The 27882-nt window shown below is 43.5% G+C and overlaps 1 protein-coding gene across 1 annotated transcript; it reads right to left on the minus strand.

Moving 5' to 3' along the window:
- On the minus strand, positions 1 to 26442 carry LOC134956876 (dynein light chain Tctex-type 5-A-like). Its single transcript, XM_063938762.1, has 2 exons — positions 26068 to 26442; positions 1 to 2226 (listed from the first exon to the last, which is right to left on the minus strand). The coding sequence occupies exon 2, from the start codon at positions 2217 to 2219 to the stop codon at positions 1641 to 1643; it is 579 nt and encodes a 192-aa protein (XP_063794832.1). The 5' UTR covers positions 2220 to 2226; positions 26068 to 26442; the 3' UTR covers positions 1 to 1640.
- Between the last annotated feature and the right edge of the window lie 1440 nt (positions 26443 to 27882).

Consider the following 27882-nt stretch of genomic DNA (forward strand, 5'->3'; position numbering starts at 1 on the left):
ACCATCTCTTGTCCTCACCAAGTTCTAAAATGTGATAAATCTAATCTCATCTAACAAACAAAACACTTAACAGATTTAGCTTTAATCATTTATTTAACAAACAGTAAACCAACAAGAAGAAGCTGGGTTTTTCTTGTTTCACAAAGTTTTCATTGGATTAATTATTTTTAGGACCATATTTAGCAGCAGCAAATTAATGTAATAATTTTCTGTAGGAGTTTATCAATTTAGACACAGCTCTCTTAAGATCTTGTCACAACATCTCAATGACTTGAGGTATTTTAGGCCATCCCAAAACACGGATTCTTTTTCAGTCATTCACTTGTGGATTTACTGTTAGGATCATTGTTCTGTTGCAAGATACAATACAGCAAGCTCTAGTTGTCAGACAGGTGGTCTAACATATTCCTCTTGAATACTGTAAGTAATAAGAAGAAGTTTATGGTGAACTCAATGACAGTGAGGTGTCTAGGTCATGTGACTGCAAGGTAACCCGTCCACCAGCGTGCTTATCAGTTGGGTTGAGGTTCTTGTGGTGATACAGTATACTGTGTGTGTTCTTCTCCATACATGGTATTGTGCATTAAGAATAAACAATGCTACATGTGTCTGGCCAATTTACATTTTTCCAGTATTCTTGTGTTTCATGTAGGTGCAACTTTGCAATCCCAAGCAGAATTGATTTCCAGTGTTTTCTTGTGAGGTTTCCAACACAAGACACTTGAATACAAGAAGCACACTAGAATTATCAACATTTCAATAATGCTAAAATCAGAAAAAGAAACGGACCACACTTGCTACCCCAGCACACCACTCTCCCTATCCTTCCCTCTGCTCGGAGGCCGGGTACTCCACTTAAGACAGCTGCCTCAGTTTGACATCCCTCATTATAGGGCTTTCGGAGCAAAGCAAAAAGGAACAAGTAACTTTGCACCTTGGTAAAACCATGCTGCACTGCAGGTGGGGCAGATGTAACGTGCACAGAGATTTAGATTTGGGTGGGTCGTGTCCAAACACTAATCTAAATTGCAGTGTAAAAATAAAGCTGTTCAGTATTTGAGAGCTACGTGCAAATACAGCCAGTTATTACCCTGCAGCAACATAAATAAATGTATCTGCACTGCTTCCACTGCAAAATGGTTTGTTCCAAATACAAAGAGCCTAATTAAGAGATGACGTAGTTCGTACACCAGCTGCATCTTTGGACGCAGCTGCTGTACGAAAATATGCTGAAGTAGCAGGAGGTGTCTTGATTATTTAGATGCCTCCTGCAGCAGTGGATCACTTGCGTGAACATCAGCCAGTTGAGTAACTCTCAGGCCAGGAAATCAGCATGCCAAGATGCAGACCCTGGACTCTCCACTCCCTGAAAACGGGCGAAACGGCCCTGTTTTTGGAAATGCTGGTCAGCTCTGCCCACCCCACTCCTCCAAACGGCCGTAGCCTGTCAATTGGGCTGCAGCTTGGGGAACTGCTTGTGACCTTGCAGGACCCATTCTGCACATTTGCAGGTGCCCCACCGTCAGAGATGTGCATAAATCATGGGGCTTACACACATCTCCACATTAGGCCCAAAGTTACTTGTTTTTGCTTTCCTCTCGTCTCAGAATCAGCCCCTATATGCATGTCTGGCGAGTGTGTCACTCATAGTACCCAGCATAAACAATGCACAATGCAAAGAGAGACTGATTCTGAAACAAATATTCTGCATACGTGTCCGAGTTTGGGCTCCATACACTCCTGCTACAGCAGCACATGGTCCCTTGTGATACTGGGCCTAGCACTACATAGCAGACAAGCTTGTACCTCTCATAACCAAGCTCTCTCACTGCCACCTTAACTCTCTCTGCAAGTTCCAGTGCTCTCCTCTGGCTCTCTCTGGCATCATAACCACAGTCCTGCAGCTCTCCATCTAAGACATACTTGATGACCCTTGATGCTTCTTCTGCAGAGAAAGGTCGACAAGGCTGTGGATGTAGCTCCTGGTCTGGATCAGTAGGTCTGCATTCCACGGTATCATGTCTTGAATAGCAAACGGCTTTAGCATTATCCTGGGTAACAGCCTTCCTTCTACCCCTGTGCTCTTGGGCCCGCTGTGAGCTGGAGAGCATGGGTGTCAATGCCAGGGATCTCATGGTGTCCGTTTCACTCTTCTTCTGCAATTGTTTTGGCTTAGGACAAATCCACCTTCTATACTCTGTTTCATGGGCGGCCTTCATCTTTCAGCTGTGGTGTAAAAAGTTATGAGAACACACAATTAATGAAACAAGAACATAGAAATATAGTAGTTTTCACATAGGCTTCACTGTGTGCACATAATAGATAATCTGCCCACACATGCAGCAGCATAGGACAACAGCTGAAGAAATAGATCAGTGAGCAATGTGCTCACATATGATGATGTAATCTGTATGGGTGTGATATATGTAGACATAAAGTTAATATTCATTATGGCGACATGACCATGTTGACATTCATCATGTAGACAGCGATAAAATGTTGACATGATAGAATGTCGGCATATTGTCACTGGCAGGCCACCAGTGAATAACGTGCTCTAGACGGCTCCAGCGTCGTCTTCAAGCGTCCAGTGGTCAGTGGCCATGTGACTGGTACTTCCACGTCAGACCGGGTCTATCTTCCGGCATTCCGGTAAATATTTCTGCTTTTGCCCTAAGGCTAACCCTAACCCAGATCCCTACCCCTAACTCCTTCCCACCCATTGCCTAACCTTAACCCCCTCTGAGGTCAACATTTTGACAATGTTGACATTTCACCTGTCGACACTCTGACAATGTCAACACACTGCCTGTCAACATTTTTACTACATCCCAATTTGGACGATCAGGAACCACAACAAACAAACAAGTATCTGGCTGAGAATCTCTGATACTTCCCACAGGGATGCGGTCAAGATGCCGCCGGACGGGATCCTGGCGGTCGGAATACAGACACTGGGATCCCGACCGGCACAATCCCGACATATTCTGCCTCTGTGGGTGTCCACGATACCCACAGAGGGAGAATAAATTAGTGTGCCGAGCGTAGCACGGCACAGCGAGCCCGCAAGGGGCTGCGTTGCGCTCGTCCCCCAGTCGGGATTGTGCCTGACGGGATCCCGGTGTCTGTATTCCGACTGCCGGGATCCCTTCCGGCGGGATCTTGTACTGATCCCATCCCACATGCACTGTACAAATGAACACTTACATTATTAATGGTTGATAGCATAAAACACATTTGTGTTATAATTTGCTTGTCAGAACATTTCAATTATTTTGATAATATTTGATTGCATAGAGAGAGCAGGGAAGAAATATAGGTCCCCTAACAGCATACATTGTGTGACAGACACTTTACTACTTAGGACAAAATGTATTTCTAGCCGTGTGTAGAATGGCTATGTAAATGGTGACCCCAGGCTTTACTTTTAGTTCTGTTATATTCCATGAAGGGTGTTCCTGTTGGGGCCAATGTGTGTAAATAATGTAACTGTCGACACAGGCGGCGGTTTAGGGGGTACATTGCACTAGGGCTTGCCGCAATCAAAGGGCCCATAGCCTGCGGCATTATAATGAGTCATATTGATTTGTTATACGCCACCTGCCGCTGTGTGCTGCTGGCCACCATAACTGACTGGAGGAGAGGACTCAGAGGAGCAGGGACACAGCTACGGGGGAAAGGGAGGAGGAGGCAGGGTACCCTGCAGCCGCAGCAGCATAATTGGTGCATCATCCTTAACATCGGTGCCATTGCAGCTGTTTCTCTCCCTCTGTTGGCTGGCTGCAGTGAATGCAGGGGGGAGAGATGGACTGTACTGTCTGCAGCTGCAGTGATGAGTCTGTGCCAGTGAAGAGAGAGCAGTATGTTTTTCAAAGTAATAAATGTAAACCTCATGGCACACTTATCTACATCTATATCTACTGTATATCTTTCTACTGTATATCTCTATCATAGCCGTTTCTATAATGGGTGCAAGGAGTGCGGTAAACATGAGGCCCACACCCATTTGAGGTCCATGCTATCCGCCTCTTCCAACCTGTCCATCTAAGAGTAGCTATCATTTACCGCCCTCCGGGCATTCCTTGACAACTTTGCTTCCTGGCTTCCTCACTTCCTCTGTTCTGACATTCCCTCCATTATCTTAGGTGATGTCAACATCCCAATCGATTTCCCCACTAAATCCCCTGCCTCTAAACTCCTTAACCTTACATCTTCGCTCGGTCTCGCCCAGTAGATCGCCTCCCCCTCCCATGTGAATGGGAGCTCACTGGATCTGTCTTTACTCACCACTGTGATATTTCTGATTTTTCCAACTCCCCATTTCTCCTCTCTGACCACCACCTGCTCTTCTTTAACTTATCTCTCTCTGCTACTCCATCTCTAGCTCCTAAGGCTACCATCACTAAACGTAACGTTGAGGCTATCGACACCACTTCCCTATCCTCCCTGCCTGACTCACTTCTCTCTCCTATACTGTCTCTCTCATGCTGTAAACAAGCCACTTCCCTATTCAATGCTTCCCTTACTTCCGCTCTTGACTCTGTTGCTCCACTAACCACTATTTACCCTTGCAGATCAACACCTCAACCCTGGCACACCAAATGCACCAGATATCTGCAAAAACGCTCACGTAATGCGGGGCGACAGTGGAGGAAGTCATGCTCTAAGGCAAACTTCCTCCATTTGAAACTTATGCTGATACTTCAGCGCTACCCTTTGCCTCGCTAAACAGTCATACTTCAATAACCTCATGTCCTCCCAGTCTTTGAACCCCCGGCACCTCTTTGCCACCATCAAACCCCTCCTCTGCTCTTGACTTTGCCACTTACTTCACTTCTAAAATTGACTCCATACGTTAGGACATCACATTCAACCAAACCATCAGCAACCAGCCACCTCCTCTCCCTTACCACCCCTCCCCATCCCTCTTACCAACTCTGACATCTTTCTCCAATGTATCTGGTAAAGAAGTCATGGCTCTCACCCGTCCCTGCCCATCCACCTCCCCACTTGAGCCTATCCCCTCCCGCCTCCTTCGCTACCTCTCTCTGCCTGCTCCCATCTTGCCCACCTACTCAATCTCTCCTCATCTGGGACTGTCCCCTCTGCCTTCAAGCATGCTCTCGTCTCCCTTATTCTTAAAAAATAAAAAACTTCCCTTGATCCACACTCTCTCTCCAACTATAGACCCATCTCGCTCCTCCCTTTTGCCTCCAAATTCCTTGAACATATTGCCTACAACAGCCTTACGGACTTTCTTTCCACCCACTCACTGCGTTGACCCATTCCAGTCTGGCTTCCGTCCTCTGCACTCCACTGAAACTGCCCTCACAAAAGTCTGCAATGACCTCCTTTCTGCTAAATCTAAGGGCCACTACTCTCTGCTTAGTCTTCTTGACCTCTCTGCTGCTTTTAACACTGTGGACCACCGTCTCCATCTGCAAATCCTTCACTCCCTTGGTCTGCGTGATACTGTCCTCTCCTGGCTATCCTCCTACCTCTCTGACCATTCCTTCTCTGTCTCCTCTCATGACCACACATCCCCCCACTTACACTAACTGTAGATGTCCCCCAAGATTATGTTCTTTGTCTGCTCCTTTTCTCTCTATGTCCTCTTTATGTGAACTTATTACCTCTTTTGACTTACAAAATCATCTTTATGCTGATTATACTCACATCGACCTTTCCTCACCTGACATCTCCCCTGCTCTACTCACTTGTGTATCCAACTGACTCTCTGCTATCTCTTCCTGGATATCCCAGCGCTTTCTTAAACTTAACATGTCTAAGACTGAGCTGATCATCTTCCCACCCTCTCACAATACCTCACCTCCCACAATTTCATTATCCATTCATGGCTCAACTATCTCCCCTAGCCCCCAAGTAGGCTGTCTTTAAATAGTCCTTGACTCCATCCTCTCTTACAAACCACACATTCAGCACCTCTCTCAAACCTGTCATTTTCATCTCAAAAATATTTCAAGGATCAGACCCTTTCTCACCCAAGATACCACTAAGGCCCTTATCCACTCACTGGTCGTGTCCAGACTGGACTACTGTAATCTTCTCCTTTCTGGCATCCCTGACAAATGCCTCTCTTTACTCCAATCTATCCTCAAAGCTGCTGCCTTGCTCATCTTCCTCACCAAACGCACTGCATGCACCTCCCCTCTCTTACAAACCCTTCACTGGCACTCCTTTCCCTTCAGAATCCATTTCAAGCTTCTCACACTCACCTATAAAGCTTTCACCCACTCATCTCCTATTTACATCTCTGACCTTATCTCCCTTTATACTCCTGCCCACCCTCTTCGCTCTGCTAATACATGTCTTCTCTCCTGCCTACTGATTACCTCCTCCCACTCCTACCTCCAAGATTTTGCATGTGCTGCTCCCTTTTTCTGGAATTCTCTACCTCTCCCCCTCAGACTCTCCACCTCTCTAAAAAACTTCAAACGGGCTCTCAAGACCCACTTCTTCACCAAGCCCAGCTATCTCTCATCATAAGCCCTCTGTCCCATGCTCACTTTTGACCCCTGTCTGTGTGCCCCTCATCTTTAGAATGTAAGCTTTCACGAGCAGGGCACTCTTACCTCGTGCTTTTTGATCTCTGACTTAACCTATTTTCTTTTCAATACTCCCTTCGACGGCACCAAATCCTCCAGTCTTCTGCCACCCTGATATTTATTTCAGTGCTGTTTACTAACGCTGCTATGTTTATACAGTATACCCTGTACTTGTCCTATATTGTCTCGAACCGTAAGTCACTGTTTTCTTGTTTTGCTTATTTGTCTATGTACTCTGTAACTATGCGCTGCGGGTCCCATGTGGTGCCATATAAATAAAGGATAATATAATATATTATATTTATCCCTCCGTAGTCCCGAGTAATTTGAGCATGCGCCATGGAGATGTCTCCGGGATCAAGGTATGGATGCCATGGTCCCGGAGACCTGCGCATGCGCAGTGCACTCTGGAAGAGTCTATGCCACAGTCTACTCTCTGCCTGCCTGCCACAGTCTACTCTTTAGACCCAATAGACTTATTATATATGAGTGTAAAATTACACTAAAAAGAGCACCTTAGTAGAGTCATTTTAAACAGAGAATATATATATATATATATATGATTTTCAGCCACTAGATGGCAGCAGTTCCATGCAGTATGTCAGTTTTGCTATTGTACAATATATAATTTATGGATGCATGTACACATGTATGGTGACAGTATTTTGCTGCCAGATTTGGTATGCTTTCATTGATTTTGACACTTATCACACCTGAAGGTTTTCTTAAATGTTTTTTATCATATCACTGCTATATATATTTTTAATACGTATCTATTGCTGTATTTGTTTGTATATTGTATTTTGCACAATAATATGCTCACTTGATGTTTGAGAGAAGAGGTACCTAGGTGCCTTTACAATATGTCATTACGTTATGTATGTTTTTCACTACACACTGTTTTCTTTACAGTGTGTTCCCATGACAACCAGAGCCGTGCGGGTGACGTCACTTCCGGCGCGACGGAAGACCCGCGACCGGAAGTGCCACTGCGGGACGGCGGCCGGGAGCGTGGGACACACACTGGTTTGCACTGGAGGGTCACAGGTTTGTTTTATCTATAAATATCACTGATTGTTGCTAGTTTAACTGTCTGAGGAAGGGGATAATACCCCGAAACGTTACCATTAAATTGGCCTGGTGGGGTCTTTTTTTGCACTTAACTTGCTTGGTGAAAGTCTCTGAGTGCCGCCCATACAAAGAAAATATATACACTGCTAAAAAAAAATAAAGAGAACACTAAAATAACACATCCTAGATCTGAATGAATTAAATATTCTTATTAAATACTTTGTTCTTTATAGTTGAATGTTCTGACAACAAAATCACACAAAAATGATCAATGGAAATCAAATTTATTAACCCATGGAGGTCTGGATTTGGAGTCACACTCAAAATTAAAGTGGAAAAACACACTACAGGCTGATCCAACTTTGATGTAATGTCCTTAAAACAAGTCAAAATGAGGCTCAGTAGTGTGTGTGGCCTCCACTTGCCTGTATGACCTCCCTACAACGCCTGGGCATGCTCCTGATGAGGTGGCGGATGGTCTCCTGAGGGATCTCCTCCCAGACCAGGACTAAAGCATCCGCCAACTCCTGGACAGTCTGTGGTGCAACGTGGCGTTGGTGGATGGAGCGAGACATGATGTCCCAGATGTGCTCAATTGGATTCAGGTCTGGGGGACGGGCGGGCCAGTCCATAGCATCAATGCCTTCGTCTTGCAGGAACTGCTGACACACTCCAGTCACATGAGGTCTAGCATTGTCTTGCATTAGGAGGAACCCAGGGCCAACCGCACCAGCATATGGTCTCACAAGGGGTCTGAGGATCTCATCTCAGTACCTAATGGCAGTCAGGCTACCTCTGGCGAGCACATGGAGGGCTGTGCGGCCCCCCAAATAAATGGCACCCCACACCATTACTGACCCACTGCCAAACCGGTCATGCTGGAGGATGTTGCAGGCAGCAGAACGTTCTCCTTGGCATCTCCAGACTCTGTCACGTCTGTCACATGTGCTCAGTGAGAACCTGCTTTCATCTGTGAAGAGCACAGGGTGCCAGTCGCGAATTTGCCAATCTTGGTGTTCTCTGGCAAATGCCAAACGTCCTGCACGGTGTTTGGCTGTAAGCACAACCCCCACCTGTGGACGTCGGGCCCTCATAACACCCTCATGGAGTCTGTTTCTGATCGTTTGAGTAGACACATGCACATTTGTGGCTTGCTGGAGGTCAATTTGCAGGGCTCTGGCAGTGCTCCTCCTGTTCCTCCTTGCACAAAGGCGGAGGTAGCGGTCCTGCTGCTGGGTTGTTGCCCTCCTACGGCCTCCTCCACGTCTCCTGATGTACTGGCCTGTCTCCTGGTAGCGCCTCCATGCTCTGGACACTACGCTGACAGACACAGCAAACCTTCTTGCCACAGCTCGCATTGATGTGCCATCCTGGATGAGCTGCACTACCTGAGCCACTTGTGTGGGTTGTAGACTCCGTCTCATGCTACCACTAGAGTGAAAGCACCGCCAGCTTTCAAAAGTGACCAAAACATGAGCCAGAAAGCATAGGAGCTGAGAAGTGGTCTGTGGTCACCACCTGCAGAACAACTCCTTTATTGGGGGTGTCTTGCTAATTGCCTATAATTTCCACCTGTTGTCTATTCCATTTGCACAACAGCATGTGAAATTGATTGTCAATCAGCGTTGCTTCCTAAGTGGACAGTTTGATTTCACAGAAGTGTGATTGACTTGGAGTTACATTGTGTTGTTTAAGTGTTCCCTTTATTTTTTTGAGCAGTGCATATATATATATATATATATATATATATATATCTATATATATATATATACCAATGAAGACAAGGACCGGCACTCCTATGAATCATGCAGTATAGAATGCCCAGGTGCCAGTAAAAAAATGTGTACAGTCTTTTGGAAAAATACGGCACTCCAGGACTTATAGAAACATGCCAGCAGCAACTTCAAAGAAAAGCTGTCCAAGCAGCTTGATGCATATATATACACACACATATATATATATATATATATATACACAGATATATATATACAGATATATATATATACAGGTTGAGTCTCCCTTATCCAAAATGCTTGGGACCAGAAGTATTTTGGATATTGGATTTTTCCGTATTTTGGAATAATTGAATACCATAATGAAATATCATGGCGATGGGACCCAAGTCTAAGCACAGAATGCAGTTATGTTTCATATACACCTTATACACACAGCCTGTAGGTCATTTTAGGCAATATTTTAAATAACTTTGTGTATTAAACAAAGTGTGTGTACATTCATACAATTCATTTATGTTTCATATACACCTTATCAGTAGCGTAAGTTCGCCCCAGTCGCCCGGAGGCATGATAAATGTTGGTGCCCCCCTACATACTGTATACACACACACCCTTCATATGTAGCTATCCGGCACTCATGTTGAACAGTAGTAGCGTGCTCAGGTGCCTTTCCCAATAGTAATATAGATACACATACAAAGTGGACGGCAAAGCCGATGCGCATTTCACTTCAATAAGCCCTGACGAAGCTTATTGAAGTGAAATGCGCATCGGCTTTGCTGTGCGCTGTCAGTTTTAATTTATTATGTACTAATGACCTGTGAATATCTAAATCATTAGCGAGGGTTACCTATAGTTTGCACGATACATGCTGACTTATCCACACAGAAGACAGGAGGGTTTCCTCCCAGCGTTAGCTAGCCACGTAACATTAATACATGAGAAACGTATGATTCATGAGGACTCTCTAAGGACGAAGGAGAGCTATCTGAGATTTTGACTAAATTGAGCCTGCTTATAGGAAATTGTATAATAGACATCAAGGGATTAATTATCAATGTGTGCCCGTGCTGCAAGGCAATATCAGCCAGACATTGAGACAGCAACAGAGGCTGGAATTATTGCATTTATGTATATGAGATTCTAACAAATTCTTGACACCATTGAGAATCTGGATATGATTTATTGCTAGCACACCTTAATGGGATTGTAACAAACAGTGATTCTACAAGGGCACTTGTGTCAATCTGGGAATTATATGTGTTTGCTTCAGCTGTCTATAGAAGACAGCATTATCTGCAACAGCATTAAAATACCCATACAAACCCTATTTTTCTGTCCCATATAACCCAACGAATAGGTGTTTAGCCAGGTTCGTGTGGATAATTTTGCAGCTAGCACTGTGTGAATCTAACTCAAATTGAGATATTTATACCTCTGAAACATGCGCCATGCTCCCTTTATAGAGAACATAGACCACTGGGAATAAATCAAACAGTGGTATTTAAGGGGAGTAGTATCAACTTACACTTGTCTGGGTTAGCTGTGTATTTAGACAGCAATATTTGCAGTAGATAGATGCCTAAGCAGGCTTATTTGTATGACAGTACTGTGCAAAATTGCTAGTCCCTTTGAGAACACTACTATAATAACAGGACACCCAGCAAGGAGTTATGGCTAGGGAATATACACTACAATAGGGGTATTTTATAATATCAAATATTAAAGAACAAATTGTCAGCGTGTTATTGTATACCGGTATTATTAAAGGTAATAATAACCTTACGTCTATAACAGACATAACCATCATCCGGATTTTTGCATTGCTGTGTCTAATATTCTCACGATTTTACTATATAGCAACAAATGCTGCACTGGGATCTACAAATTTGAGAATTTATTGGAAATAGTACAACATTGACATATTTTGTAACCCGTTATATATATCACTGGCTAAAAAGTCAGTGGTGGTTTCATTAAAATAAATAAACCATGTAAAAAACTTCTGAATCACAGGTTTCGTTGATCTGTAACTAAGACAGCGCACTAGCACTTTTTTTAAAACACATTCTTTACACATTATTTAATTTATTTTTTCATACACGTTATTCTGTCTCTATAAATATTCTTTTAATATTTCACTTAGTTGTCCCCCTTAGAATAAAGGGGACATATAATACATCATATGTGGTAACAATAAAGGTATATACATCACATATGGGTATTGAGAATCTTTCTCGTAGTTAAACACTTTTACCTACAAATCATTTGAGAAAATTATACCTGTAATTAGTTATTATTCAGGGAATGAGTGCTGCTATAAAAAGTTGATTTGCTTTTTCTCTCTTTTTGTTAAAATAGACGATTAAATGCCATCAACGTCGTCTACCAAGGCTGATGCCCATTGTGATAGTAGAGGGCATGTAAAATCCAAAAAGCCAAAGTTCACTAAAAAGACCCCCCCAAAAAAATTGAAATGGTCTGAGGAGAAACGTAAACTTGCCAATATGCCATTTACGACACGGAGTGGCAAAGAACGGCTGAGGCCCTGGCCTATGTTCATGACTAGTGGTTCAGCTTCACATGACGATGGAAGCCCTCATAACTGAGGCCTTGACACTTATGTTGGTGTTAGACGTGTGTCCGGTATCCGCCATAAGTGCAGTGGGATTTAGACAATTGATGGAGGTATTGTGTCCCCGGTACCAAATCCTATCTAGATTCCACTTCACTAGGCAGGCGATAGCGAGATTTTGCCATTTAATTCCAGTGATTTGGACGTATAATTATTAATTACAGTAATCTTGCTAATTAATTCCAGTGATTAGGACGTATAATTACAGTGATCTTGCCAATTAATTCCAGTGATTTGGACGTATAATTATTAATTACAGTGATCTTGCCATTTAATTCCAGTGATTTGGACATATAATTATTAATCACAGTGATCTTGCCAATTAATTCCAGTGATTAGGACGTATAATTACAGTGATTTTGCCAATTAATTCCAGTGATTTGGACGTATAATTATTAATTACAGTGATCTTGCCTATTAATTCCAGTGATTTGGACGTATATTTACAGTGCTCTTGCCAATTAATTCCAGTGATATGGACGTATAATTACAGTGATCTTGCTAATTAATTCCAGTGATTTGGACGTATAATTACAGTGACCTTGCCAATTAATTCCAGTGATTTGGACGTATAATTATTAATTACAGTGATCTTGCCAATTAATTCCAGTGACTTGGACGTATAAGTACAGTGATTTTGCCAATTAATTCCAGTGATTTGGACGTATAATTCCAGTGATTTTGCCAATTAATTCCAGTGATTTGGACGTATAATTATTAATTACAGTGATCTTGCCAATTAATTCCAGTGATTTGGACGTATAATTACAGTGCTCTTGCCAATTAATTCCAGTGATATGGACGTATAATTCCAGTGATTTGGACGAATAATTCCAGTGATTTTGCAGTATAATTCCAGTGATTTTGCCATTTAATTCCAGTGATTTGGCTATATAATTCCAGTGATTTTGCTATTTAATTCCCGTGATTTGGACGTATAATTCCAGTGATTTTGCCATTTAATTCCAGTGATTTGCACGTATAATTCCAGTGATTTGGACGTATAATTCCAGTGATTTTGCCATTTAATTCCAGTGATTTGGACGTATAATTCCAGTGGTAATTGTGTCGCTTGGCTTAGTCATACAGCTACCTCATTGCACCTCTTTGACATCTTTGCATGAGGTGGTGTTTGGGGCCTCGTTTTTGAAAAGTGCCATCCTGTGTGACACTGCCGTATGAGTACAGGGGTACTGCTGTATTAGTCCTTAGGTACTGCCGTATAAATCCACCAATTGCAGATTTTTTTTAAAGTGACTGGAGCGTGCTGGAGATGCTGTCAGTGGACCGAACAATTGCGGCCCACTCTCGACATTCAGCCACTGTGTGACACTACTAGATGGGCCAGGTGGTTGTGTCGCTTGGCTTGGTCATACAACTACCTCATTGCAATTCTTTTTCTTCTTTGCATGATGTGCTGTTTGGGGCCTTTTTTTTATATCTGCCCTCCTGTCTGACACTGCAGTGCCACTCCTAGATGGGCCAGGTGTTTGTGTTGTCCACTTGTGTCGCTTAGCTTAGTCATACAGCAACCTCGGTGCAACCTTTTCGCCTAAAAACAATATTGTGAGGTGTTCAGAATAGACTCGAAATAAATGAGTGGAAATGATTGTTATTGAGGTTAATAATACAGTAGGAGCAAAATTACCCCCAAATTCTGTGATTTCAGCTGTTTTAATGTTTTTTTCCAAAAATCATCCAGATCCAAAACCAAAACCAAACCACGAAAAGGTGGTTTTGGCAAAACCAAGCCAAAACCAAAACACGAAAGTGGAATTAGAACCAAAACGCAAAAAGTGCCAGCGCACATTTCTAATATATATACACTGTATATATATGCAAATCCATCGGTGCAGCACTCAGCAAATGTAATAGTCAGGAGACCGGGTAGCGGTAATAATACAGCCATGTATGTGAAGGCACCAGCGCGGTAAGCTGTTCTTCTGGAGTGCCGGTACTTTGCTCATGTACCTCATGTACATACATATATATATATATATATATATATATACACACACACACACACATTTAATTTATTATTAAAGTGGTCCGCACTCCTTTTAACATCATTCCCTGAATACAAATATACTGTATATCATAGGTCTGCAAACTCGGTCCTCAGGACCCCACACAGTGCATGTTTTGCAGGTAACCCAGCAGGTGCACAGGTGTATTAATTACTCTCAGACACATTTTAAAAGGTCCACAGGTGGAGTTAATTATTTCCCTTGTGATTCTGTGAGGAGACCTGCAAAACATGCACTGTGTGGGGTAATGAGGACCGAGTTTGCAGACCTCTGCTGTATATAAAGCAGTGGGAAGGCATTATTAAACACGCAGAGGCAACCCTTCATTCTAACCAAGGATGGATAACACCTGCTTTTGCCGCTGGATGGAGAAAGGTAAATTAAGTATGTGTTTGACCCAGGAAGCATCATTTTGACTTTTAAAGCCTTACAGTCAAGTTTTCATGTATTTTCAAGTCTGGCACTAAACGCACACCAGTGTGTCCCAGAAGATTCATATTAGCAACCCAGACCCTGTTCACAAATTGTTATCAGTCTTAACACCCCACCCTTATAAAACAAGGTACTTAAGCTCAGAAATTGATTCCTTGTCTAGTGATTAATTATGGACTCATACTGTGACCGTGTGGAATAATGATATCTCTTCACTGATACATTTACTTAAACATTATGACAGTATTTAGAAAATTCTATGTTGTTCATGGCTACAGGGAGTGCATCTGAAAACCACTCATCGGCAGGGTCGGACTGGGCCACAGGGGAACAGGGGAAACCACCGGTGGGCTCCACTGTTGGGATTAGGTTCCAAACTGTATCCTAGTGCACTTTAATTATACATTATACACAAGTTACCTTATACTGCACAGGACTATGGGCCCATCCATACAGTTAGCAGGGCCTCTGTTGTGGTTGGCCACACCTCCACTATTGCCTGGCCACACCCTTGAGCATGGTCCCCTACTATTGCATTACCCCGGTGGGCCATTCTTGCCCCAGTCCGACACTGCTCATCGGGCCCATATCTCCCCAGCTCGTAGGAGGCATATGGTGCGTCAGGCTTTGTCTCAAGTGTAGACACCCCAATGCTAAATTTTTCACAATATCTGGTCCTGCCATGAAACATGTAAGTTCTGGTAAAAAACTATGCGCTTTATTAGTACTATATTTAAACTTAATCTCCGCAATAAAACCTTGGCTATGTTGTATGCACATTTTTAAACCTGTAGACATTTATACCTTTATTTACTGTCATCACAGTGGCTAGAAAATGTATATTGTGTAACTGGACCTCTCCTGCTTCCCCCCTCCCCCCAAATCCCCCATTCTTGGAGGCAGTTAAAACTCTACTCTTGAAACTCATATTGTGATAGGCAGGCTGCTTTCCCAGCAATTGAATCAGGATTTAAACACTTTTATAGTAAATGGGTTGTTGTATGTATTGAGACTCTTGACCATCCTGCACAGGTTAAGATTTGATAGGTGTTTGAACAACCTTGTGGTATCTAAACCACCAACTGTCCTGAATAATTGTTGATGCTTGCAATAGATGGGGTAATAATTACATAACTTTTGGTAAGTTTTTTAGGGTTTGGGTTGCTCTGTGCTAACTTTATTTGCTTCAGGATAGTAATGTGTACATCTTCTATGTCTAAACATGAGGTTCAAGCCTTCATTAGCCTTTTTTTTATACAGATTATGGGGTATATTCAATTGAAGTCGAAAACTGCGGTCTGTCGAAAAGACGGCAGTTTTAGACTTTTTTTAGGTCGGAAGGGGTTCCAACCTATTCAATATTTTCGACAAGTTTAAAAATTCGACTTGTCGAAAAACACGTGGATCGGCGGAATAGCTGCCGATCCACGTGCTTGTGTTGAAAAGATGTCGGACTGAGATGCGGACCCAGAGGAGGAGAGGGGGGAGAGCCGAAGGGAGACAGGGGACTGCCGCCGGCAGCCAGAGGAGATCAGCGCTACAGCACAGCGCTGCAGCAGGATGACACACACCCGCGCCGCTCACGGCAGCGTCCACCCAGCTCCAGCAAGCTTGCTGGAGCCGGGTGGACACTGCCGTGAGGTCGGGCGGCTGTGTGGCATCCTGCTGCAGCACTACTGTAGCGCTGATCTCCTCTGGCTGCCGGCGGCTGTCCCCCGCTGGTCTCCCCGTGGCTCGCCCCCCCCTCTCCTCCTCTGCGTCCCTCATCTTAATTCGATTTTAAAAAGTCGAATTAAATTGAGATTTGAATAGGGGTTGTCTGATCCATTCCGACAAATACATGTTGGAATGGATCCGACTTTAATTGATATGTATATGTGTGTGTATATATATATATATATATATATATATATATATATACACAGGTTGAGTATCCCACATCCAAATATTCCGAAATACGGAATATTCCGAAATACGGACTTTTTTGAGTGAGAGTGAGATAGTGAAACCTTTGTTTTTTGATGGCTCAGTGTACACAAACTTTGTTTAATACTCAAAGTTATTAAAAATATTGTATTAAATGACCTTCAGGCAGTGTGCATAAGGTGTATATGAAACATAAATGAATTGTGTGACTGTACACACACTTTGTTTAATGCAAAAAGTTATTAAAAATATTGGCTAAAATGACCGTCAGGCTGTGTGTAAAAGGTGTATATGTAACATAAATGCATTATGTGCTTAGATTTAGGTCCCATCACCATGATATCTCATTATGGTATGCAATTATTCCAAAATACGGAAAAATCCGATATCCAAAATTCCTCTGGTCCCAAGCATTTTGGATAAGGGATACTCAACCTGTATATATATATTTCCTCCAAGACTGCTAACAAGCATCTTTAAGAACAGCTGGCCCCGGTGCCCGAATAGTAGTTAAAACCAGAGCTCCAATGTAATTAACGGCACTCAAGAGGCACAATTTCAGATGAAAACAAATATGGTATGTTTCAGGGCCTAAGCCTCTTCGTCAGGACACAGCATTATTTATTATATCTACAGTATATATCTGTATTCTGTATATCTATAGCTATCTATCTATCTATCCATCCATCTATAAATAGATATTTATGAGACTATAACTGTCACATGCAGCATATGGTACTGTAGCTGAAGTCATAAGAACACTGTCATGTCATACAAACTCTCTAGGTATAAAATCTCTAACTTTCTACATCTTAAAGACAGATCAAACATAACATTTAGTAATACTGTATGTAGGGTATAATCATTTGAGAGTGACCATTTGGGAGATGGCAATTCTTTTTTTGGCATACATTCTGTTGTGGTAGTCTTGTGAGGTATATTGTGGTAGGTTTCTGCCATTAGCTAGGTTTGGATGTTCTATGAATCCAGCATTGCAATGTTGGAATACTGTAGGAAGATAACAGGGTTGTTCTACAGTAGGGGTTGAATACTTGAGTATTTTGGGCCTTAGCTTCAGTTGCAAAATCGCAAATCGGGTGATTATCAGCAGACGTCACATGTGCTGCGAACGAGTTGTGCGTGCGTGAAGGATACATTTAGTGAAATGCGATCGCGATTTTTATTGACTGGAAGTGACCATTCATGGGTGTTAACATGGCGTTTGTGGAGAGTGGTTGGAAACACGCAGGCAGATCATGGCTGTTTTCAGGGTGTGTATCTGATGTAAGTTGCAATGGATTGCGACTAAAAACATGGCGCCAGTGCGACTGCATTCTCATTATTCTGAGTAGCCCTGGGTCATACGCAATTGTCTATGGTACTCGATATCTGCATATACATCACAATAATGCTATTACATACGCAGTTTTGCGATTACATCAGTGGGCGTCTTTTACCTTTCTGGGCGGTTCTTCACGATTTTTAGTAGAAGCAGGTTTGAGAAAATCACAATTTCAGTTTTTTTGTTTTTTTTCATCAATAGTTTTTATTAAAAACAAGTTTTCTTTTTGCAAGGGGAAGGGATACAGAAAGAAAGAAGGAGGGGGGGGGGGTACAAAGAACCAAGGGAACGGGATGTAAACATGCCAATATCAAAATTGTCAGAAGTTACATACATCAATCCAATATAGATACAATAGGAAAAATACAAAGTCATCTTGGAAAAAGATGCAGAAAAGATAAACACGGGTCAAACATGAAAACATATCAATAAACAGATAATCAATAATAGACACAGGGCTAGTAAGGCACAGCCGGTGCACAGAGCGGAAGTATAAGCCCAGTCAGTTAGGGTGAAGACGAAACACCCCCTCCAGCAGTGACGTAGTCATGCCATGCTCTCCATTTCACCATTGGGGAGGCCGCAGAAGAGTAAGGCATGAACTCAGTTTCCATAGTAAAATGGAATTGAATTTTGTTGGTGACTAGTGATAGAGGAGGAGGAGAAGCTTGTTTCCAACTTTGGGCCAATGCAGCCCTGGCAGCTATACAAATATGCCCCACCAGATATCTCTGATGAGGTGGTATCTCAGCAGGAAAAATGTGGAGCAGGGCCATGGCCGGAGAGGGTGTGAGGGACAGGTGTAAGACCGAATTAATCAACGCAAATATCTCGCTCCAGAAATGTCGAAGGGAAGGACAGGACCAGAAAATATGGCCTATTTCTCCACAGTTACGCCAGCAGTATTTGGAACAAGACTGCCAGAATGAGTGTAGCCTATCCGGTGTTAAATATAGTCTATTAAGGAGTTTGATATGCATCTCCGTGTGATTCAAGCATTTGGACATTCGGTAAGAAGAAATAAAAATTTGTTCCCATTGGGCTTCAGATAGGGGAAGATCCAAGTCTTGTTCCCATTTCAGCTGCGCATTAGACTTAGTAGTAGTAAGCAAGCTGATAAGCGTCCTGTACCAAAACGAGATGTCCCCTCTAGAGTCACACAGAGATACACGTGTTAAGACAACCTTGGATAACGGGTTCGGGGGAGCCACCTGTCTAGGCAAACCTTTGTACCAATGGTGAATTTGGAAATAATGCAATAATTCTCCACTGGGGAGATTATATCGAGACTGGAGTTGAGAAAACGATAGCATAACATTACCATCCATAAGGTCCACCAAGACAGTCAAACCACAAACAAACCAGGTAGAGAGATTTAAATTAGGGATTAATTTAGCTATGGCTCGTAGTGAGATAGAAGAATATGGAAATTGATTTCCAGGCAGGCGAGTCACCAATTTATCCCAGATTTGTAAAGATGTTCTAGTGGCGGGGAGGAGGGACAATAAGCGGGGTCTAGAGTTTGGGTGTATCTTAAAAAGGTCTTCTAAGGGAAGGTCCAAACTCCCAGTACGTTCAAGAGATACCCATCCCACTACAGGCGCCCCACTCAACCAGTATTTAAACTGGGCCAGCACACATGCCTCCTGGTAAAGGACCAGGTCGGGCATATCTAGCACTCCCTTTCTATGAGGGAGAATTATTTTGGACCGAGCCAATCGGGGTGGCCGTGCCTTCCAGACATAGCGTAGCATTATAGCATGACATCTATCAAGGTACGTTTTAGGGAAAAGAAAAGGTATGGTTCGGTATAAGTACATAAGTTTAGATAAGAGAGTCATTTTGAAGGCTGCTAGGCGGCCAATCCACGAAATATCATAAGATAACCAGGACTTAGTCAGGTCTAAAAAGCTATTAATGAGTGGAGGTAAGTTAACATCAAAAACAGAGCCCGTAGAGGGTGGAATTTGGATCCCCAAATACTGAATTGAAGCCGTACGCCAGTTATATGGATAGTGTGATTGAAGGGTGGACACTATGGGAGCTGGGATATTAATGAGGAGAGCATCTGTCTTTGTCGTATTAATTTTATAAAAGGAAGCTTCACTATACTGTCCCAAGATAGCATGCAAACAAGGAAGGGAGGATAGCGGGTTCGTGACAAACAGAAGGACGTCGTCTGCAAAGAGGCACAACTTGTGAGTAGTAGTGCCAATATTCACCCCCGGGAAGCCCCCAGACATCCTAATCTTCTCAGCAAGGGGTTCTATGCCCAACGTAAATATTAAGGGTGATAGAGGGCAACCCTGTCGGGTTCCATTCGTAATAGGAAATGTATCGGAGAGGAAACCATTACTAAATACCCGTGCAGAGGGGGAGCTATATAGAGATAAAACCGAAGAAAGAATATGGCCACTAAAACCAAACTTGTCTAGAACCGATGACATATATTGCCAGTTCAGTCTATCAAATGCCTTCTCTGCATCTAAAGAGAGCAGGAGAAGGCCAGTGTTAGAGGGAACAATATCAACCAAGTCAAAAACCCTATGGGTATTGTCAGATGCCTGTCTACCAGGCACAAACCCAACTTGGTCGTAGGCAATGAGAGATGGCAGAAAGACATTTAAACGGAAAGCGTCAAGTTTGGCAAAAATTTTAATATCGCCGTTCAATAGTGCAATGGGCCTATAATTTTGACAATGCGCTGGGTTTTTACCTGGCTTGGGTATAGTGATAATTTAAGCCTCCAGCATTTCTGTAGGGAAAGCACCAAGAGAGGAGAATGAATTATACAAGGAGGTCAGGGTGGGCGATAGTTGATCACAGAGAGAAACATAAAATTCAATTATGAAGCCATCTGGACCGGGTGCTTTATTATGCAGGAGTGATTTCATTACTTGAATTACCTCGGAGGGGGTCCACGGGGCATTTAGTGTCTCGAGCTGTTCCGCAGAAAGGGAGGGGAGTTTGACGTCGGCTAGGAAGGATTGTATAGAATCAGGAGTGGGTTGAAAAGTAAGGGGATCAGAAGAAAGGTTGTACAGCTTGGTATAATATCTAGCGAATTGATTCGCTATGTCATATGGATTGGACACTTTAAAACCCTGAGGAGATATCAGATGTCTAATCCTAATACGAGCCTGGAGAGCACGGAGCTTGCGAGCCAGCATTTTCCCCGGTCTATTACCAGTTAAGTAAAATTTCTGTCTCAACCTATTTAAAGCAAACTGGGTCCATCTCATAAGGAGTTTCTGAAGTTGGCCTCGGATATCCTTTAATTCCCTACGTAGGGCCCTAGAGGGGTGGAGCTTATTCCTATCTTCAACCTCCTTAAGTTTAGATTCCAAGTCTTGTTGTTTTTTGGATAGCTTGTCGTTTAAGTCTAGCACCGGCTTGGATCGCAGTGCCTCGCACAACTTCCTTAAGGGCACACCAGAAAGTCGTGACAGAAGTATATGAGGGGGAATTAGTTTCCATATAGAGGGAGATGCAATCATCAATCGCTTTTTTAGATATAGGGTCCGACAGCAGGTGGGCAGATAGGCGCCACGGCCGAGGGGGGGTAAATTGATGGCAAATATTCCAAGACCATAGGAGAGGAGCATGATCGGACCAGGAAATAGGCAGAACATCCACCTGTGCTGAGTGCTGCCACTTATCGCAAAGAATAAGATCTATGCGAGAGTAGGAATTGTGCACTGGAGAGAAATACGTATAATCTCTCAAAGTTGGGTTCTGAACTCTCCACAAGTCATACAGGTCATATTCTGCCAGCAAATTACGGAAGGCTAGTGGTGGGCCAGCCGGAGCCGCAGACATCTGGGATGAAGACCGAGGAGATCTATCTAATTTAGGATCAAGCACTAAATTATAGTTGCCCAACATAAGCAGGGCACCCTGACGAACCCTCGCAATAGTCGAGCAAACTTTTCTAAGGAAGGGGACTTGGTTAGAATTGGGAGCGTAGAGAGATACAATCGTAACCATCTTATCCTCCAATTTTCCAACTAGAATGAGGAAACGTCCATTCTTGTCAGCTATCTGGGACAGCAGTTCAAACGAAACAGAGATCCGAAAAAGAACAGACACTCCATTGCACTTGAAGGGGCCATTTGCAAAAAAGCCAACTGGGTATCTCCGGTCTCTCAGAGCCGGGGGACCTGCTGACGAAAAATGGGTTTCCTGCAAGGCAACTATGTCAGCTCTGTGTTTATGAAAAGTGGTCAAGGCTAGCCTGCGTTTATTGGGGGAGTTCAACCCTTTAACATTCAATGAATATATTCATACCATTTAAAATATAGAAAAAGCAAAAACAGCTGACATCCCAAATTGGGGGGGACAAACTAGGGAAAAAAGAGAAAAGGACAGGCAGGAAAAATCAAAAGGGCCCATTATATCGGGACCGCATTGCTACTGCAGGGGAAAGGTATGCAGTAGAAAAAGTATAGGGAGGTGGCGGTAGTATCACCACCCGGGGTACAAAAGGCACATGTATACCTGAAGCAATAACTTATAGCCAAACTACAAGTACCAATAAGGGTACCAACAAGCACATCAACAAATAATGTAAATGACTAGTGAGATACCCTCATGTGTACAGTAAGAAGAAAAAGAAAGATAAAAGAGATAGAATCAGAGGAAAATGCAGGTACACATATTAATATAAACAGCAAATGAAGGAACCAAAAGCATACGCATATATAACATATAAACTCACATATCCGGTATGCATTATAAGGGGGACGGAGTCCCCAACCAAACATGAAGATCAACCAGGAACTACATTAATTGGAACATTGAATACTCAGTCAGGTCGCAGACCACTCACGGGTAAGCGGCAGGCGAGGTTTCAATGTAGAGGGCACTTTGACCGAAACATCCCAGTCATTAAGCAGCTTGACCCCAGCGTCCAGAGTGGCAACTACGTAGGAGGAATTCTCATGGGAAATCACCAATTTCACTGGGAAGCCCCATCTGTATCTAATGTCATGAGAACGTAGTGCCTCCGTGATAGGAGCCAGAGCTCTACGTTTAGAGATGGTCAGTGCCGAGAAGTCAGGAAATATTTGTATGCCTCCAAGCGATTCCGAGTCAGACGCAGATCTGGCAGCTTGCATTATCCGTTCTTTGGTCGTGAAAAAGTGAACACGGAGGAGGGTATCCCGAGTGTAGGAGGTGGAAACCGACCGTGGTTTCAGAAGCCGGTGAATGCGATCGATGAGAAGGTCTCTGTCGTCCGCCCCAGGTAGCAGTTTGCGGAAGAGGGACATAGCATAGTCCAGAAGTTCTGAATTGGCCACAGAGTCTGGGATACATCAGATTTTAATATTATTTCTCCGCAACCTGTCCTCTATATCCGCCAGTTTGTCTTTATACGTCTCCATCTCAGCTTGTTGTCGGTCATGGGCCGAAATAAGGTCATTATGAGAGGACACCAGTTCCTCCATTTTACGTTCAAGATGGTCTGTGCGATCACCTAAAGCAGTTAGCTCCACTTTAACTTCACGGATAGCCAGAGAGAGGTCTTGAGTGAGCTCAGATTTAAAAGCCGCAAGGACTTGACACAGAGTCTTGACAGTGAGAGGATCCGTAGAATTAGAGTCCACCCCAGGGACCGATAAGGAATGGCCAGAACTCTCCTTAGGACGGTCAGGTTGGCTCGATGGGATGGAGCTCCCGGCAGGAGACGAGGAGATACGAGCCACTTTTTGATTAGAGAAAGCCACTGGGGGCGGGAGTGCGTCCTTAATTTTTTTAGGGGGCATCGTTAGAGGACTGCAGTAGAAGGAGTAGACGAGTGAAACTGGAAGGCCAATGCGTCACAGGCCCTGGAGGCAGAGTAGTATGCTGGTTCCAAACAGAAGCTACTATGTATGCATGAGAACCCCGGGTGGAGGCGTAGAGAGGACAGAGCACATCACATCCCTATGCAAACATTATTACATGCAGAGATCTTTGCAGGGTCGGGGAGAAATTACAAATATGAGAGAGGCACAACAAATCCCAGCAAGGGGGTACTCACAGATCCAGTACAGGGGATTACAGCAGGAATCGGCAGCACTACCACATAATGGAATATACACCCCAAGGGAGATGTAGCAGAAAAAGCTGGAGAGCCCCAGGCAGATATCACTGGTCCTGGTTTAGCTCAGGGTTCCGTTTCAGCCTCAGAAGGGGACAGAGCTGCAGAGATGCACAGACTGAAGAATCCAAAATGGGCGCTGGCTGTGAATGTCTCCTTCCCAGCTGGAGACAGAGGTGGATCCCAGGCACACAGGAGTAAAAGCACAAGGGCCCACGGGTCCTCGGCCTCTGGGAGCCCCCAGAGACCCTCCAGGAGCCTGCAGGGAGAGGTAGGAGCCGTCCGGCGGAGCCGGGTCCCGGAAGTCCGGACAGGGTAGGCTTGAAAATTTAGTCCCCGGCTTCAGGGCAGAAGGTAGGCCGCAATCTGCAGGAGCCTCCAGGAGTGCTCCCCGATTCCGCGGACCTCACCAACCGGCCAGTGCACAGCAGCAGGAGTGGGGGAGAGGGCACCAGGCTGAAAGGAGCAGAGATGGATGTGCAGGGAGGGAGAGAAGTGCCAGAAATCCTGGAGCTCTGCTGAGACACTTCCACTTACAGCAGCAGCTAGGCCACGCCCCACAATTTCTGTTTTAATAGCGATCCAGTCTGAATTAGGACATCTGTGTAGTAATTCTTTGAGCTGCGGTGTATGTTTGATTCAATATTAGTCTTACACTATTAGTTTTATTTCTATTTGTATTTTATGTGGCATTGGATTCTGTTATTGGAGGACAATTCATTTACTGCTGGACTGGAGGAGACCTGTTTTAATTCAGAACATTGCATCCATACACTGTGACACATCCTATGTTGGGACAATTCTTAGAGCATATGTGACTAACTCTTTTTCATACGTGCATTTGTGAGTTGTGATTTTATGTTGGTCATTGTGCTACTTTGGAGTATTGCGCCATAGGTTTTACTAGTTTTATTGTTAATCTTTGAGCTATGCCTCAATATTCCATATATATGGAATATATATGAAGGAGGTGGAGTCACTACCTAACCCCACTAGTGGAAATTCAAATAGTAAACAAGGTTTCCCCAGCGCAAATCATAGGGCAATAAAAACTATAAACTGTAGTTGTCAAGACATGTATATGTTCTCTATTTGAAAAAGGAGTGATATTAATAACATATCATAAAAATAGGAGAGGTAGTAAATCGTTAAATAGCGCATCCTCTATGCAGTAAATATTATAAAGACTGCACATGCATTTGAAAGGACTGAGCAGCACTATTTGGTGGTAATTCACCATTTTTATGATATATGTTACATGTAGTTTGTCTTTTGTCTATGTCTACCCGTAATAGGTTGTTTTCACTTGCATACCTTTTAGGTGTTTATACTTAATGCAATTTTATGAATATTAATATCACTCCTTTTTCAAATAAAGAACATATACATGTCTTGACAACTACAGTTTATAGTTTTTATTGCCCTATGATTTGCGCTGGGGAAACCTTGTTTACTATTTGAATTTCCACTAGTGGGGTTAGGTAGTGACTCCACCTCCTTCAGCAGCAGTTCTGGGTTAACCTGCCTTTCTTTTAGCGCAGTGTCATTACCCCTTTTTGTTTGTGTATTATATATGCACGCATATAAACACACACACACACACATACACACACACATGTATGTGTGTGAAACAGCATCCTGCTCTGTGCGTGTTGGCGTGTCGTGGATGCACTGTGATTATGTCTGACACACGCTTGTCTTCTGGAATGTAAAGTATGCACTTTTATTGTTTGTATGTCTCAGATGAAAGTCTAAATAAAGGACTGAAACGTTAGAAATTTGTGGATAATATTTAGACCTTGGGTTTACACCATAAGTGGGAGCCCATAACATACACATTGTGAGTACATTGTGCACAAATCTTAGTAGTCTATTGTAATTTCTTATATCTGCAAACTTCCCTTTATACAATCAGCCTGTAAAACTGTACTCTGAATCTCCCAGTACGTGTGCTATACCTGTCTGTGTCAATGTGTCTATATACGTGCACTATCTTGTTTCTATATGTAATTTATATTGTTAATGGTACGCTAAACAAAAAGAGTTTACCAAATAAGAAACAACCTGTGACTTTGACAAATATCTATACACTTCCTGAATGGCTTTATAATGGTTGGCATTGTATGCTTGTTGCCTGCCGTACTCTGTAGAAGAGTGTTATCATCTGTCCTTTCCATAATATACACATTACACACACTATAAAGCTCAGTAACATTACAGGGGTTGACCCCGCTTTCCTGTTCCACCTACCAGTCATACAGGACAGTCTTTCTTCCAGGAAACCAAGGTTTCTTCCTCAGATATTGTTCAGTGACTTCCTGGTTATTTTCCACTTTGTTTGGAAGGTGTTTCAGTCTGTTACTTCTTCTCCAGCACTGTGGAAGTTCCCTCATGGAAACACTGCCATATAGCACTCAGTCAGTTCCAGTCTGTCTGCCCTCCTAATCACTTCATTGTTTGCCAGGTTCACTTGTTCTCTTCAGTATGTTCTTTCTCGGTTCTATAAAGACTACCATCAGCATCTGTTACCTCGCCCGTCCCCTTCAATCACTTAGTGCTGTTATGTTGATTCCAGGCTGTTCCTTTAGCAAGAAATAAATAAGCCTGCCCACTCCCATAACTGCATGTTATCCCAGCACTGTGGTGTTGCCATGAAACACAGAACCTTCCTCCCCCCTTGCTCTCACCCCCTTCCCATTTTATATGGATCTCTTTATTACTTTTCCAGATTAATAGCCTGGAGCGCTCGTAACAGGCAGCTTTTGAGACCCTTATCGCAGGGATCCAGGTCCTGAGATACTGTAGGTGCACAAGCTATCTCTCCATCATCCCACCTCCCTAGTAATACAGTAATAGCGTGGACCATTTAGGTCCTGGAACATACAGCATCTTCTTTACTAGGCGGTTTATTTCCTGCAACAGGAAAGTGTATAACTGGTACTATATAGTTTACATCAGCATAACTTATATCTGGTCAGCCTGAGCAGACGCTGAAATGAACTAGTTGTGACTTGCGAGAACAGGCAGCCTAAGAACATGTTTATCCAACACTGTTCCTAATTCTGCATGGATTGCTAATCTGGGAAATTGTAGTTGTCAGCAAGTAGAAAGGCCCCGCCCCGACAGAAAGAAAAAAACACCCCCTGCAAACAAGGTCGTCTTTTCGTATGGGCTCAATGGGTTCTTGCCCAAGGGCCCCGGGAGTATAAGGGCCCTAGGCTGATAGCTGAGGGTCCCCTCTTTCCAGGGGTACCAGATATTTGAAAATCGGCCCTTGGGAACCGGAGATATCCGACTTGAAAGCAGTGGTCCCCATCCTCGACTGTTAATTGCTCTTCCCAGCCATATATCTCAGGTTCTGTCTTACTTAGAATTTTTCTGAGGGTATACTCCAACAGCTGGGACTCTCCCCTTTTGGTGGACACTAGCAGCTTGTCTCTACTATTCCCAGAACCAGAGATATCAGCCTTCAAGCAGCTGGTCCCTGCACCAGCTTCACACACCTGGTATGCAGTTTTAGATTTTCATTGGTGAATTGCTCTGGCTCCTGAACTCTGATCCCCAAGTCCCCAGAACATTCTGAAAGGTGGGACTCTCTAGTTTTTATCCCATTCAAGGCTAAGAAATATATTTTCAGAAACTTGAGATATCTGCAGTCACGCAAGCTGCCCTCCCACCGGAAAATTATAAATATTAAGCCCACGCCACTATCCACTCCTCCCCTACGTATTAAACACCCCTTACCACCCTGAAAGTCATGTACCAGGGCTTCTTCATTCAGCCCAATGCACCCTTCTACAGTTTAGCCCCATCTGTGCAGTAAAGGAGTAATCAGCAGAAATTACTGCTCCAGGTCCTACATGCTGAGCGGAAGATAGAACATCCCCTACCGCCCGCGGGATATTAAAGCTGCCGCTGGAGGATGGGTAGGGGGCCCAGTGCATTGCTGTGCCCAGGAGCCTACACTGCTGTTAAGACAGCGCTGCCTGCAAATTTGTGAATACATCGCAGATCGACATCCATTTGTAGATGCATACACAATTTTCAGAACATCGAAGATTTTTT

Source organism: Pseudophryne corroboree, chromosome 9 (assembly GCF_028390025.1).
Source record: "Pseudophryne corroboree isolate aPseCor3 chromosome 9, aPseCor3.hap2, whole genome shotgun sequence".
Classification (NCBI taxonomy): Eukaryota; Metazoa; Chordata; class Amphibia; order Anura; family Myobatrachidae; genus Pseudophryne; species Pseudophryne corroboree.

Excerpts from the sequence above, each read along its gene's own strand:
- LOC134956876 (XM_063938762.1), bottom strand. The coding sequence starts at position 2,219 with ATGAAGGCCGCCCATGAAACAGAGTATAGAAGGTGGATTTGTCCTAAG.